The sequence below is a fragment of the Harmonia axyridis genome, chromosome 1 (assembly GCF_914767665.1).
Source record: "Harmonia axyridis chromosome 1, icHarAxyr1.1, whole genome shotgun sequence".
Classification (NCBI taxonomy): Eukaryota; Metazoa; Arthropoda; class Insecta; order Coleoptera; family Coccinellidae; genus Harmonia; species Harmonia axyridis.
The window spans coordinates 50,724,611-50,741,815 of NC_059501.1; the positions used below are offsets into that span (position 1 = coordinate 50,724,611).

The window sequence follows — 17,205 nt, forward strand, 5'->3', positions numbered from 1 at the left end:
TTTGCAGTTACGACACGGTTGCGGTGTCGTACTTGCGGCCTGTGGTACAAAGAATCGAATGGGAGCATGCACACTACCCGCCGTGCCGTTGCGACGTCGTAACTGCCATCATGCGGGCTGTGGTACAAAGAATCAAATGGGAGCATGCACACTAGCGTACGACACCGCAACGGTGTCGCAACTGCAAATGTCGGATGTGTGCACCGGGGCTTATATGTTTATTCGATTTATCAGCAGATGTCGTGAATCGTCCGGTTTCTTTATAGTGACTTAATTAAACATAGTGGCGACAATTCATTCAAATTGAGCCTCAAAATGGGGAATGGGGACATAGAACCATAAAACTTAAGAATACAATTCACTGAACTGAGCTGACTCACGTCAAAATCAAAATTATTGGGACTCATAATATTTGATTGTATATAGAACAAATTTATTTAACAGAAGAATACTACAGTGACTAAATAAAATGGGCCTTACATTTCGAATGAATCCCAAAAATCAAGTAATTGGAGAATTTAAACAAAAAGCCGCCATATTTAGGCTCAGCCAATCAAAAACAAGACCACGCTTGTTGCCAGTGAGTTATATTAAGTCACTGTAGGTTTCTTCGATTTATCTTATCGGAAAAACCAATGTGTTTTGAATACGAAATTTTCGATCCCGTTGTTGGTATTTCGCTGATTTTCTCAGTTTCCAAGATTAAAATACGTTTCCAATTGAAACTAACATTTTGACTATTCGCTTCCGCGCACTTTCGCTTGTGAGTTTCTGATTCAAGAACCAGATTCCAATCTGAAAAACCAGCTCTCCAAATTGGAAAATATAATCTAATATATGTATAAAATTCTTCTGTCACGGGGTGCGTAATCGAACTCCTCCGAAACGGCTCGACCGATTTTCGTGATCCTTAGCGAGGATATTAGTCAGGGGGGAGAATCGGACAACATCTATTTTTCATCCCCCTAAATGTTAAGGGTGGTCCACCCCTTAATTTTTTTTTTTATTTTTCAGACAAAATTTTTCGTTTTTATTTTTTTATGATACATCATACAAAAATACATACAACCCTAAATTTTCACCCCTCTTCGATCAACCCTTATTTTTTATTTGGTAATTAAAAAGTTTTATTTTTTTTGCAAGAATTTTTTTTTATTTTTTCATGACTTATATTGGAAAATCTCATATGACTCTCAATTTTTCACCACTCTACGTTCAACCCTTATTTTTTATTTGTTAATTATAAGCTTTAATTTTTTGGCAAAAATTTTTTTTTATTCTATCATGACTTTAAATGAAAAATCTCATATTACTCTCAATTTTCACCCCTCTACGATCAACCCCTATTTTTTTTTGTGAATTATAAACTTTAATTTTTTGGCAAAATTTTTTTTTTTATTCTGTCGACTTAAAAAAAAAATCTGATTATACTCTCAATTTTTCATCCCTCTACGATTAACCACTTTTTTTTTTTGTTAATTATAAACTTCAATTTTTTTGGTAAGAATTATTTTTAATTTGTCATGACAGAGTAAAAAATTTCATATCTCTCTCAATTTTCACTCTTATACGATCAACCCCTATTTTTAAATCCCGATTTTTATCGTTTTTAATCTATCCACAGATCCGCAATAAGGTTGCAAGATGGCAATCAAATATTATAATTGTAGTATGATAAATTCTTATTCAGAGTTTATAATTTCAAGTTCCTTTTTTTATTTTCTGTTGAATTTTGTTTCTAAAGATGCCGGCAATTAGACGTACAAACTTAAGTCGCAGAACCCGTAATGCTGCAAGTCAAAGAAATACAAAAGCAAGTCAAACTAATGAGCAACAAGAAACGCGGAATGAAGTTGAACGGAATCGATGGAACCGGAACCAACAAAATAGAAGTGTTGCGTTTAACCCCTATAGAGCTGCATTTAATTATAACAAAGAAATTGACTACAGTACACTGCATATCGTTGCTATTGGACCAATGAACGTTATTTGTCAATACTGCAAGGCATTTAAGTTTAAAAATGAAGCCCCTGCATAGTGTTGCTCGAATATAATAAAGAAATTAACTTAATTCAGATGAAAAGGTAACAGACATTTCTTGATTATAGGGCGGTACGAAGTTTGCCGGGTCAGCTAGTAATATATATAATAATAAACTTTATTTAGCACTCGGCTATTGAAAACAATACAAATGTAATCCACTAACTTAATTAAATTCTTCATAAATATAACTCATCAAATCAATCAATCAAAAAATCATTGCAATACTCCCGTCCCGTGGCCAGTTGGATTGCGGAGAAGAGTAAAAGTCTACGAACTTCAAGTACGAAAATCCAGGTAGGATCAAATAATTTTTCTTGGATGGTTCTTGAATTTCCCGGTCTGAAATAGCGTCTCCGAACCAATCAGTCCACTCAAATCGTCAACAGAATTCATCACACCCTGTATCATACGTTGAATTGTATGATGCCCCGTTACATTTCCTCTGCTAATACTGAGATTCATCGACACATATGCTTGATTGTTGAAATTAATATTTTGTATTTGCTCTTTCTCAAAAGAATATATATATATATATATATATATATATATATATATATATATATATATATATATATCACACCCTGAATTATGTATTTTTTCATGGCAATAATGACATTCCTCCAAACCGTGAATATACTATAATTATCAAAATGAATAAGTTTAAAAATGAAGGATGTAAATTGAATGTTCACTAGTTTCCCTGAATTTCATTACTTATGAGATCATGTCAGGACAAAACGGGTAAGAATCTAAATAAAAAATGAAATAAAAAATCACCGTTTTGGATCAGGAGCATTTGAGCGCTATTTCATTCATGACCACAGAACGATTCTTAGTATTAGGAGATGTGATTTATATATAAGGCCATTGTTGTCGGTTACTTTATCTACATAAAGAGTTCTGATAATTGAATACTACCTATGAACATTCGAGTAATTATTTAACATATACACTCAAAGAAATATTGTTCATAATATCAATGAATGCCGTTCATCGACCTTACGTACGTTGATACAATGTACTTTTCATTATGCCAACGAACAAATTCGTTTAAGTTGAAATTCATGTTACGTACAGTTTCGTTGTCCCAATGAACAGGCGTTCGTTGACGGTTTTAGTGCTAACTCGGCTTTTGGATTAACAGTTCATCATAGGAATGTACACAGTACATCAACACAATGAAAGATATTCATCCCCCCAATGAACTTGATACGTTGGCTCAATGAATCTGTTCAACATAGCCGACCACCTGCTAACAGATCACGTGACTCACGTAAATAAAAGAATAACCGATCCGAATTGGAAATGTTTGGTTGTTCGATTGGAAATATTAATTTACTGTTTTACACTCAGAGAAATCCATTTTTTTTTATAAAGCAATTATTTGAAGGATATTTATTCGCAACTATTACAGCAAATTTATATTTGATATATGTAGGTACTTATTCTTCAATAGGTAAATTATGCATTGAAAAAAGTTTATTAATAGGGAATAAATATTTATTCACAAAGTATTTATGTAATAACATAACTAATTTATATGAACTTACATAACATAAATTCATTGTCAACAAATTTTCAACCGGTAGTTAACAAACATTTGCTATACAGGGTGTTTCCTAAACATGCGGCAAAAATTCAGGGGGTTGTTCCTTGGACTATTCTAAGAATATTTTGTTCTTTGATGATTTTTGAAAAACCTATTTGTTTCGAAGATATAGGGGAAACAAAATTTCAGATAATAACATTTTATTATGAAAAATTACATGAAAATTCCTAGCTTTTAATGAATTTCCATCAGCAAGTCCATAAATGAAATGCATGTCAGTCATCTCGGTGTTTGTATAGCGATTCATAATAGTCAAAGATAAAATGTTAATTGCTAATACATCACAAAACGAATTCAAATGAAAACCGTGTTTAATCTGTATTCCTTTACCATCTGCACTTATCAATTTTTAGTCAAAAAACTGGCCGTTTTTAGTAATTGGAATGTTGTTAAACAAATTTAGAAATAAATTGTACCTACTTAGTAAACACAGTGCGGTACGCATTTTTATTTAAACTATTATTAATTTTAAAAATATGAAAAATGTTGTTCGCCCTGTATCTTCGAAACAAAGAGGTTTTTCAAAAATCATCCAAGGACAAAACATGCTTAAAATAGTCCAAGGAACAACCCCCTGAATTTTTGCCGCATGTTTAGGAAACACCCTGTATATGAATAAACTCTTACTTCAGTAGATAATATATTGACTAAAAATATGGGATTTATTAATGATTAACAAACTAAAATAATTCTAGCGACCACATAGATGAACAGCATTCTTTTACATGCTTAAAATCCGTGTATACACACAATTCCCCTGATTATTTCCTTTTCAAACTAAAAATTTGTGTTACTTTGGGTTTATTGAATATTGCTGAGCCCATCTGTACTGAATTTTGAGTTTAGATCGTTTGTACCTGCCTAATACCCTATACTTCGTATAGAAGTCTAAGAAAATAGGCCAGACCGACCTAGTTTGGCAAACGGTTCTTCTCACAACCAAACAATCAAATTGAAGAAACAGCCCAAAATAACTATCAAACAAATACGTTATTCATTACTGAATTTAAATATTTTCTTTATTCTACATTGAATTATAAATAATGCTTATCATTAATTATCAAATGAAAAATTAAATTGAATTAACTGTTCCAAATTAATGATATTCATTAATTATTACTCAATACTATATTAACACTCAGCTATATTCATTTTAATCGAAAACTATATTAAGCATTATTGAATGAATTTATTCGTGAATAATTATCTCACTGAAAGAAGTATTTACTTGATTTCATCGAAAATGCATTATAATTGATGAATAATTGATTGGCCGTATGGACAAATATTAATTTCATGGAAATGAAGAATTTATTTGGAACCCCATCAATAATCCTCAGTTAATACATAAGTTAATATCACACTACATCATAGACCTAATATCAGACTTTAGGTCTATGCACTACATTTATTTACGCATACTATTTCATTTAATAATGCTGAATCTATATGTGGTCGATTGAAATAAATATAGCTGAGTGTTATGTTTTATTTATTAATAATTAATGAATAGAATTTATTTGTAACATTTTATTCAATTTCAATATTCATCAGAACAACTCATAGTTCTGTGATTTCATTTGTCATTCTCAAATATACCGCCATTTTAACCAGCATTAAGGTTAGAATATTTCACCAGTTAAATTTTGATGATGAAAGAATCACTCTTGAATTTTAGCTTAGTTTCTTGAGCTTGCAAAGTGTATATATTATGAATATTTAATGGTGGAAATCGTATTCAATTTTTTACGCTAGTGAGAAAATCTAAATACACATCGAGTGCGATGTAATCAATCAATCACAAATCATATTGATCCTGGCAGATTATTACCTGATCATCAGCGAAATGTATAAATGAAGAAATATTGAAACGATTACCCGATTTCCTACTGAAAAATTGGTAAGAATCTATTCATATTAATATGAACAAACAATTAAAATTTTCAAATTCCCGGAATTTTGTCAAACATGTAAAATGGAAAAACTCTACTCAAATATGAAAAAATCAATGAATTGTACAATTTCCAAGCATATCAATGAACGAAATTTATATATATATGAGAAAGAACCTTCGAAATACTTGGAAACACTCTCTGAGAAAACATTTGGTAAAAAATTCAAGTTGTATGGTGTTCAAATGGGATTTTTTTGGTGCATTCAATATTTTATTAAGACTCTCCAAAAGTAGAACAAATTTATCTTTGATTCTTCAAACAGCACATTATTATATTCCTAAAGATTCATGATTCGATAAAATAATTAAGCTTATCTATAATTATAGTACATCATCCACTTTAACAATTCAAGAATTAGAAATAATTAGGCACTATTCTGGAGGAAAGTAGTATTGAATCATTATATGATCATCTCTTAGGTGAGTTGAATATTACTCTATGTACAGAATTATTCAAGAAATTCAATGTTTTCCAGTTGCAAAAAATATTTGTTGATGACCTCAAAGTAATAAGTAAAAGTTATATGTGAAATGGGCTCACAAATTAGGTTTCAGCAGAAGCTAGGAGTTTGGCAACAATATATTGGTCATCCATTCCGCATGAATTTCATTGTGTAATAATTGTTGAACTCATAGCACTCATCCCGAGTACCTTCTGAAGTTTTATCCTATTCCTCCTGTAGTTATACACTGTATTCAAGAGCGATAACACCTGATGAAAGCAGTTTAATTCATTTATCCAATATCCTCAATGAAACTCCAAGATTTTATTAATTTCAATGATTGCCCAATATTGACAAAAAATATAGGAACGATTTTCTACTGAAAAATTGGTGAGATTCTGTTCATTACAAAATTAAATAAACAATTAAAATTTTATTGAACGACTAAACAGGGAAGACTCAACAATAAGTTGTCAAATATGAAAAAATCAATTAATTGTACAATTTCCAAGCATATCAATGAACGAAACACAAAGAAGAATCTTCAAAATGCTCGAAAACACTCTCTGAAAAAACATTTGGTAAGAAAATTTAAGTTGTGCGGTGTTCATAAGCTCACGGAATTGGTTCGACTCATTCAATAATACATTATTTTCAGCTGACATAAATTTCCGAATGGTTTTTGGTAAATCAAACTCCCTTTTCACAGGTTGGGAGAGGTGCTATCAAAACATCATCACATTCCTCATGAAAGAGAAAAACGAGAAACAAAAAACTGTGAGAGAACTTCTGGGCACTGTTAGTGAAGGAAATTTCAGTGAAAGTAAGATTCTTTTCAAATCAAAATACCTGTACGATTTAAATTGGACCTATTTCTGATTTTCTGGGAGTTCTTATACTCAATTGTTTTATAGATGGACAAGATGCTTCAATTGTTTGGAACTTATTTGGTGCCTACGATGGTTGCCATTACTGGACAAAGAACACAACCAAATATAAAATTAAAGATTCTCAGGGATCATTCCTGTTTGTTGGAAGGTAGATTCAGGAAATGGAAGATCATATAGAATATTAAAAAACAAGATTAACAACCCCATACATCCATTTATAAGAGGGATTGCATCGGAGATGATATAAAATGTATACATGAATTGTTTGTATATTTTGATGACAGAAGATTCGAATTCCATAGTTTTTACAGAGTGGTTGATATTTGAGTCAAAATTATATGTTTTACCTAGATTTTTCTAGAAAATCCTCAATGGTTTGGTCTTATTTTCATTAGCTATGAACCTCTTTAGCATTTTCTAGTGTGTATATTTGATCAGAAGTAATAGAAGTGTACAAAATATAAACATAATATTATGTATTGTTATATATTATACATATAAAAAAAAATTGTATTAAATTTTTAGTTGTTTCATGTTTTTATGAGGGTTTATTTCATACGATGTATGGTATAAATTATTTAATAAATATCTTTAAACTATGTTTTGTTATGTTTCCACAAATCCAAAAATAAAATAGTTTGAATTTTCATTGAATCAATGAAACTATCTACTATTATAATTCCGTTTGGCGAGAAGTCTAGGAAATCGCAGTCTAAGGTTCCTAATACTTTTATTTTGGATAAAATTATAAACCAATAATTTTATTCAAAATAAAAGGGGTATGAACTTTTGATGACGATTTTCTCAACTTTTTGCAAAACCGAATAGTATCGATTCAATGAATACGTACGTTGAATGAACGTACCAAGTTAGTTAATCCAATGAACAAATATCATTCCGACAACGAAACCCATTCATTGGGTCAACGAACTCGTTCGTTCCAATAATAAACATCGTACATTGATTCAACGAATTCGTACGTTGAATTAACGTACAATGTTCGTAAATCCAATGAACCAATTTTATTGTGACAATGAAACTGATTCATTCGGTCGATGAATTATCATACGTTGTCGTGATGTATCATAGTAGTGATATTTACGCACATTCGGTACATACTCCCAATGTACGAAAATTCGTTAGGCCAATGGACGCGTTCATGGGGACAATTCTGATGAATAAATAAATTGGCCCAATGTACTTTTTCCTTGTATTTACGTACTCTTTTCGTTCAGTGTACGAACTAAATTCTACGTAATCTGACCTGCTGCAAAGAAAATATTGGGCTTTTTTTCTATATTCTACTTGTATTTTCTATGGTTTTGGTGAGGTGATCAACATGAAATTTTTCATAAAGGTTCAAATTGTAATTATTCATCTACATGCTTAAATTCAACTCCTTCGGATCTGTCGTCATGGAAATATTAGTTTATTTTAATATTCTTTTTGAATTATTTATGGCGATCAACACGAAATTATGCACGAAGCTCGAAATTATTTTTTGAAATCTGCACACAAAATCTTAGTCACTTATTTTGCTTAGAACTTTCTAGAACTTAGCTTTACTAAGGAAACCAAAAAATATTCATTTTCGAAAAGGTGGGTGCTGGCTTCGCATTTAAGGGGCGATATTTTTCATTATAGGTCAAGTTTCAAACAAAAATTTTTGGGTTATAAACAGTTAGTAAAGACTTTCAAACTGTTTTTTTTTTGAGCAAAATCGAAAAATCCTTGAGATACAAACGAAAATTTTTGTATTACAAATAGTTACTAACGAATGCAAAAAAAATTTTCATTTTCGAAAAAGTGAGTGCTAACTTCGCGGACACCAGATATATGGGTCTTCTATTGATCTCGACCATTTCGACAGGCGAGTTGAAGACTTAGGTTCTTCGGTCTACTTTATATCTACAGCTTGAGGGAAATTTCAATTGGAAGTACTACTTTGATTGGACAGTTCATTTTTCGACATTAGACGTCTTAAGCAAAGTTCACCTACAGACACTTTGCTTTGCATTCATTCTTCCATTGTTTACTCTCACCTTTACTATAAAATTATCTCCAAGTTATCATGGATTTATTGCGCAGAAATTATCCGTCTCAGATTTAACCTCAAACATATGAAGTCCTGAAGACCCTTTTTATTGCTAACAGATTCAACCTTTATTTTCGGTTGTTTGCTATGTACTCGGAGAAACATGGAATAACTAAGAATTCTCTGTATTCCTAAATATAGAGCAACTAAATTTCAGCACTCGCTCATATACTATGGTATTGAAATTATTCATTCTTCCGGAGAGACTGACAGTTTTGGAGTACAGAAAGTTTGAGAGAGATTAAGGTGGTGTGGTTGTTAGTTAAATTGTTTCATTGGAGTGTTATTAGTGAATACTTGAATTTAATACTGATAATAATATTTTTTTCTATTTCTCACGTGAAATAATGAATAAATTATTATTACCCTTGAAGACCTCAGACTTCTGAGGTATTGAATCTCAGTAATTAACATAGATAGAGGGAGCATATGTCATTTTCAGTAAGCAAATTTTGTTTTCAACATGAACTACCAAATTTGACATGAAGCGCGCGGTAATGAAAGCATATCATCATCGAAATTTCACTCAATTCGCGAGTTTCTCCACAAAGAACTCACTTCTGATGTCCCATAGTGAATCAACGTTTCATATGTTTCTTATTAATTCAAAATATATCGAAATGAATACCTAAATATATCAGAAATTCAGAAGACAAACTTCAATCGCGCCAAACAACCGATGACACTAGGAGAGCAAAAGTTGCCAAACCTTGGATTTCAGCAGGTAGATACAGAAAATAATAAATACTCTGCTCATTATAAATTCGACAATTAGGAAAAATATCGCATTCCAAATATTCAAATTTGCATATTTAATCGGGAATCACTCAAAATATATTTCATTCAAAATTGTGGATCTGGAAATATATCACAATCGAACAATTTAATCTAACCATGTTGAAGGCATGTAAAAATTGCGTAAAAAATGTAGGTATGTATGTAAAATATGTATATGTTTATTACTGTATGAACGGAACAAAGGTCACTTTCAAACTGCCATAAAATAACAGGTAATAGTGTGTATTAATGTTCTAAGAGGAATTCAGATGAGGCTGCCTACTGCAATCTACTTTGCTGCCGAGTTGAACATATAATTTTTTCTCCGATTGTTTATGATGATATATGTAGAATAGTATTTTCAAATTATTACAATTCCCACAATTTTGTTATTTTTCCTGTAGTGATGAATTAATTAAATAGATTTGATAGAAATCGCAATTTTTGGAATGGTTGGTAGCTATGGAAATTTAACGAGCGTTCATTAAAATTCGTGGTCAAGAGTTCTGTGGAGAAATTAGAGTTGATTTTCTGTGAGTGTGAGTAGCGCTTAGCTTGTACCATATTACTAACATTTGTTTAAATACTTCAAATCTGGGAAGAATATGGTACAAGCTAAGCGCTACTCAAACTCACAGAAAATCAACTCTAATTTCTCCACAGAACTCTTGACCACGAATTTTAATGAACGCTCGTTACATTTCCATAGCTACCAACCATTCCAAAAATTGCGATTTCTATCAAATATATTTAATTGAATCATCACTACAGGAAAAATAACAAAATTGTGGGAATTGTAATAATTTAAAAATACTATTCTACATATATCATTATAAACAATCGGAGAAAAAATTATATGTTTACTTTCCGTTCCTTCTATCTATATTCACAGACTCGCTACGCTTGGCTATGAACTATGAGCCGTGGCAGTCAATCTTCTACTTTACTGCCTAGTAAAGCAAATAACATTTCTTCAAACGTACAATAACAACTGACAAGATCATCGAAAAGCTCCACTTTTCCTCCGACAGCGCCGGAGGGAAAAGTGTTGCTATGTCAACGCTGAATTACTTTGCCGTCCGTCGCACATTGGGGCCAAATACCAAAAAGCTGGCCAAATGTCCAGAAATAAATTTTCGATTTCAAAAATCGAAGTAGGGTTTTTTTTAGAGGAAGAATCAGGGTTTCAAAATCTGCTCTATCCCTGTTATTTTATGGTAGTTTGAAAGTGACCTTTGTTCCGTTCATACAGTAATAAACATGGTTAGATTAAGTTGTCGGATTGTGATATATTTCCAAATCCACAATTTTGAATGAAATATATTTTGAGTGATTCCCGATTAAATATGCAAATTTGAATATTTGGAATGCGATATTTTTCCTAATTGTCGAATTTATAATGAGCAGAGTATTTATTATTTTCTTTATCTACCTGCTGAAATCCAAGGTTTGGCAACTTTTGCTCTCCTAGTGTCATCGGTTGCCTCACGTCGTTTGGCGCGCTTGAAGTTTGTTTTCTGAATTTCTGATATATTTAGGTATTCATTTCAATATATTCTGAGTTAATATGAAACATATGAAACGTTGATTCACTATGGGACATCAGAAGTGAGTTCTTTGTGGAGAAACTCGCAAATTGAGTGAAATATCGATAATGATATGCTTTCATTTCCGCGCGCTTCATGTCAAATTTGATAGTTCATATTAAGGACAAAATTTGCTTACTGAAAATGACATATGCTCCCTCTATCTATGTTAATTACTCTGAGATCTTGCCCAATATTATCTGAGATTTAATACATCAGAAGTCTGAGGTCTTCAAGGGTAATGATAATTTATTCATTATTTCACGTGAGAAATAGGAAAAAATATTATTATCAGTATTAAATTCAAGTATTCACTAATAACACTCGAATAAAACAATTTATCTAACAACCACACCACCTTAATCTCTCTCAAATTTTCTGTACTCCAAAACTGTCAGTCTCTCCGGAAGATTGAATAATTTTAATACCATAGTACATGAGCGAGTGCTGAAATTCAGTTGTTCTATGGGCAAGTGGGCCTAAGACCATTCCTGGCTGAAAATTCTGAAATCATAGACATTTTGAGAAAAAGATAGAGCGATCTGTTCGGTGGAAGAGCACTCAAAAAACAAACCTTACTGAAAATTCGCTGTTTTTCATCAAAGTAAATGCAATTTTATGATGTATTGGTGGCAATTCTGAAAAGATTGACATAAATACAAAGGGGCAATGACCTCCGTTAGAAATTTTCATAAACATTGCTTGTCGAGTATTGTGACGTACATTTCAATAAAAGCACCGTGAGAACCAGAGGGGTTTCTTTATATAACTTGTTCTTTGACATTGTGGGGAGACATGAGGGGAGAAATAATATTCTACCAAAGTACAAAGCGAGTAATTACAATTAAGGATGGGTACAAACATTTATTTGATAAGTTTTCAAGAAAATTAATTCGAAATCAATATATTATTGTAACCTTAAAAATAAGGAAATAACTTAGGTGAAGTCAGGAGCTTTTGAACGCTTGTTCATGCATGCGTAAATTGCGCTCTTGGAGACTACATAACTATAAATAGTCATAAGTGATCTCCAAGAGCTTAAAAAACATTGATGAACGGCACTCAAAAGCTCCTGACTCCTCGTTAGTGTTGTACTCTCTTTTTTTTCGATATATATTCTATTTGAAGTTTCTATGGTTTTGAGGACGCTATGAATAAAATATTTCACACGAAGCCTAGAATTATTATTATTATATGAGCATAGGTACACTCAAAATCTCAACTAGGTTGGATCTGTAGTTATTGAATTATTAATTTTTCTTTTTTGTTTGAAAATTCCATGCTATCGATGACACTATCAACACGAAATTTTGCAAGAAGCTTGAAAAGGTTAGTAATTCTTTTTATACAAGCAAAATATCAATTCGATCAGATCAGTGAAATTTTGATTTGGTGTATTTCTCTTGAAATTTTGTATGGAGCTTATAAAATTTCAATTTCGAGGTGACTGCAAGACCAAGTTCAGAAATTCAAATGGTGGCCAAAAGTATAATCTGCCAAAATTTCCTAAATTTGAGGTGAAAGTATCACATTGTGCTTTACTTGAAATTAATCAATTGACCATTTTTTGTGAATCTAGCAGAGATACTTATTGCGAGATTCACAGCAAATGTTTAAACTGATTACCATCAACTGTCAAATATTGAGGACTCTCAGTTCATTCAGATTATTTTACTCAATGTTTATTTTCTCGCACTAGCGTAAAAAATAAGACTTTATTGAACGAAAACGGTGCGAGGAATTAGATAGTTGTAAAAAATGTTTAGAGATGTAGATGTAGAGATTATTTTACTCAATGTTTATTTTTCTTCATTCATGCGAAAAGCAAAACTTTATTGAACTATATTTAGTGGAAAAAGAAGTTCTTTATTGCACTAGTGCAATAAAGTTTTTATTGCAATCTGTCATTCTACTTCAACGTGCTGTCATCATGACAAACAAATATTTCAGCCTGAAGGAAATAACGATGTACAGTTACCAAGTACTAGTACGTTTACAGCAGTAACAAATCAAGAAGTGGATTTAAAAAGTACTTCACTGAGAAATATTCATATTGAAAATTGCACCAATTGTTCATTCACTTTCAACATTGAGGGTAAAAATAAAGTTTGAGTTAAATTGTTCGTAACGTATTAGTTCCTGTTTCAATGCAAATCGATATTGATAATAAAGTATTCAAATTGCGCTTTTCATTTTCCTACACCTAGTGCCGCAGCTCAATAAATCATTTTTTGCTTTTTGCATGAACGTAGAAAAAATGTTGTATGCAACTCGTGCAAAAATTGTTTATTGCACTCGACGTGTTGTCCAACAATTTCACAATTAACATTCACTTTTTGCACTTGTTGCATAAATAACTATTTCTCGCACTACCGTAAAAAATAAGACTTTCTTGAACGAAAAAGATGCGAAGAATTAGATAGTTATAAAAAATGTTTTGGGATGTAATAATAACAACTTCAGAAAATGATTACCTCTTTTGTCCAAGGTCCTTTGACCAGAGCTGGATTTACTACTTTCGTCCACCTCTGCTGACACTGCACGTCAGATCGGTCAGTAAAATATTCCGATATTTTATCCCACTTACAACTGTAAGCATCCACTAACTGCTTTAATCTTGCATCCTGTTAGAAAATAATAATCAATTATTATTCAATTAAATATTGAAACTGAAATAATGTTCAAAGATAATAAATCATTTGAATATTAAATTTTCTAATTAATGATTCAATTATTATGTTTATATAAAATATTGTGAATTTTGCAAGCAAAAAATAGCCATTATTGAAAACAGACAAATGAGTTGAGTGCCATATATGGATACTTGTTATGAGATTTGAATTGACTGTACAGATCGCCATATCTAACTGTACCAGAATTCTTCCTCTAGGTTTTTTGAAAATCTCGCATTCATGACAACAAGATTCGCAAGATTTTTAAGCTAACATTGAACAGGAAATCGCTAATTTGGATGCAGAGCAAGAATTCAAAATGCTGTTAAACGAGAGCAATTACACATCAACTCGGGAAGTGGCTATTTGAGCGATATAATTTTTTTCAAGTATTGTTCATTAATTTATTCAACACAAACTGAAATCCTTGCAGGAATAACCCAATCACAAGGTTTCACAAAAAAAAATATTCTTTCCTATTCAAAATTTGGGGGTGAGGGTTGTAGTAGCAAGGGTTGAAGCGCTATGCGTCCGTAACCTACATCTTAAGTTGTCCCCCTGGAAACAGAAATCGACCTGTCCGAGCATTTCTATCGAAAAACTTTATTTCGTCTGTAATCTCGTCTGTTTCGTTTTCAAATGGCCACCCTGTATATCTTAATCTGATCTAATTATATCTAATATCTTTAAACAATAATCCACATCGTATTTTGACAATATTTTTAATTTTCGAATTAAAAAAAAATGTTGGTAACTTCTCGTTTTTCGCAAAAGAATTGATGATGTTCAATTTTTTTTATTTTTCAAATATTCGTGAAAAAGAACTACAAAAGAGGTGAAACCAAAGTTTCGCGAAAAAACTTATCGACCGTCGTACAGTAGGAGAGGCTTGGGAAGGTTGATACAAGGGGAGGTTTGATACATATTCAAATTTCCCGCCCCGTTTCTTCAAAGAAGGCGAAATCACGTGTAGTGCCTCTGTTAGAGTGGAAAAAGTGTCAGTTGAAATCTAACAACGATCGCGTCACGAACAAGAGTTTTTAAGCTTAAAGTGTGTTTTCTACATATTTGATATAAGAATATGCATTACAATCGAATATCATAATATGTTCAGGTCATATATTTTCTGAATTTGACTCTTAGGGAGGTTTGATACAGTCTGTGTCGGGAGGGATGATACACGTATCAAACATCCCTATATATTTCGCAGGAGCAGAAGTTACGAACGATCATATCAGAAAGTAGATCAAAACCGTAAAAAAGATCCTCGAGGAGTAGACTCCAAAAATAATGAATTGCAGTAGATGCAAGCTGGATCGTGTTCTTCATCAGAAAATGGAGTGCAATTCAACCTACGCAAGTGTCAGCAGTAATAATAAATAATGTTTACTTGCGAATTATGTAGGAATTAGATAGTGTTGTGATAATAAAGAGATTGATTTCTTAGTATTGCTTGACCTATTTCTTATTGTATCAAACCTCCCTTTTAGTGTATCTAGCCCTCCCATGTATAGGGAGGTTTGAGAGACTTTGCATAGACAATTTCAAGAACTCATAATAAAGGTTGAAATTTCCATTTTCAGTTATGGAATATTGCTAAACGTTCAAGAGAAGTCCGAAAATTTCACAATGACACAAATGGATTGGTAAACGTTAAACACAAATTTTTCATTAACAATTTTGTAGAAAATGTATCAACCCTCCCCAGTATCCCCTACTGCTTTTATTTATAATAAAACGGCGGCCAATTCAAATTATTATATTAATTTCGCTCTAACTTGTATAATTTATAGGAAAAATCAACCTGTCAATCGTTTATGCACGGTTCATCGATCTCCTGAACTGTAGTAATGACAAGAAAAATATATCAACATTTCTGTTATAACTTTTGAACATTGTTGATAGCGCACAAGAAAAGTGATGATTAGGTAACTCGATATGAAATGTATCTGATCTCGAAGTGAAACGAGAACATTGAATTGAAGTCATGAGAACAAAGTCCTATGTTTTTATGTTTCGGACTCAAAAGTATACTCTGCCATATTAATGAAAAATATTTACCTCTTCTTTACTCCACCTTCCCTTGTTGATTGTTTTTCTTTGAGTCGTCATTTCATCATCGGAATCTTCTTTATCGCTGTTATCGCTTATGACTTCTGTTTTTCTGTAACAAATAAATAGGTTGAACATTGCTATACATATAATGATTTAATATATTGACACTGAAAATCATTTGTTCGATTTTAAAATTTACAAGTAAAAGATTATTTGATGCCACATTGGTTATTGAACTTTATTCATGTAACAAACTGCTAAACAGCTAAAAGCTGTTCTTTTAGGAACAGCAAGGACAGAGCGAAAATTTTTAAGAGGCTACGGACAGGCCTAAAGACTAGCAGAATCGCGAGGTCGAGGACCAGATAGCTGACAAAAACCATAGAGGATAGAGGCCTCGAAGACCGAATACGACCGAGCTCCAGCCTTGTGATCGTTTCAATATTTTTTTCTCTCTCCCTTTTTTGTTTTTACTGTATCTAAATATTGTTAATTAAGTTTGCCACTGTTGTATTGCTGAATAAGTTACTCTGTGAATACTATTTATATGTAAACCTTGTTTATATTCCTTGTACAATAAATAAATAAATATCAGGAATTGAGTAAATGTTCCTTCACCATAGCGTAAAGTGAGAAAGCCGACTGCGAGGAGAGTTTTCTTTCCTACGCTGATAGGCTTAAGTCGGGGAAAATAATATATTTTGTAGATTGTTTCAGACACAACAATTTTAGGTATAAGTATAAAAAGTAATAAATACACAATTCAAAAATAATTTTCTAGATTATTATACAAGAACTCATTAGGAGTGTAATAACATTTTTTCTGAGAGTAAGGAGTTTCGTAAATATACCAAGAGTTAAGGTTCTCAAGCTCAAAGGGAGATGTCTGAAAAGCTTGATAGATTGATACATCGGAGACATCTCAAACCAAGAGGTGTTATATTTGTTTATTGTGTTGTAATGAATACCAGAAATTTTTTCAATATGATTATCATTGTCTAGAATATAGAAGACGGTGTAGTATTTGACAATTTTTTGGAAATATACAAAAAATGTTTAATAGAGGGGATCTGTGTTATTC

General features: G+C 31.9%; 1 protein-coding gene and 1 long non-coding RNA gene across 5 annotated transcripts in view; one reads left to right on the top strand and one right to left on the bottom strand.

Moving 5' to 3' along the window:
* LOC123676589 (myb-related protein B) overlaps window positions 1-17,205 on the bottom strand; it is a 79,928-nt gene that overhangs the window by 23,335 nt on the left and 39,388 nt on the right. For all 3 annotated transcript variants that reach the window (XM_045612619.1, XM_045612599.1, XM_045612609.1), the window contains exons 2-3: window positions 16,131-16,233; window positions 13,872-14,021 (exon numbers count right to left, since the gene is read on the bottom strand). In XM_045612619.1, coding sequence (XP_045468575.1) covers window positions 13,872-14,021; window positions 16,131-16,233 — 253 coding nt within the window. The remainder of the gene's footprint in view (window positions 1-13,871; window positions 14,022-16,130; window positions 16,234-17,205) is intronic.
* LOC123676598 lies at window positions 4,881-7,455 on the top strand. Of its 2 annotated transcripts, XR_006746982.1 has the most exons (5): window positions 4,881-5,552; window positions 5,934-6,026; window positions 6,083-6,439; window positions 6,502-6,872; window positions 6,964-7,455. It is a non-coding gene; the product is annotated as an uncharacterized LOC123676598 (long non-coding RNA). The 2 variants fall into 2 exon arrangements; XR_006746981.1 differs by having other exon boundaries at window positions 6,083-6,872.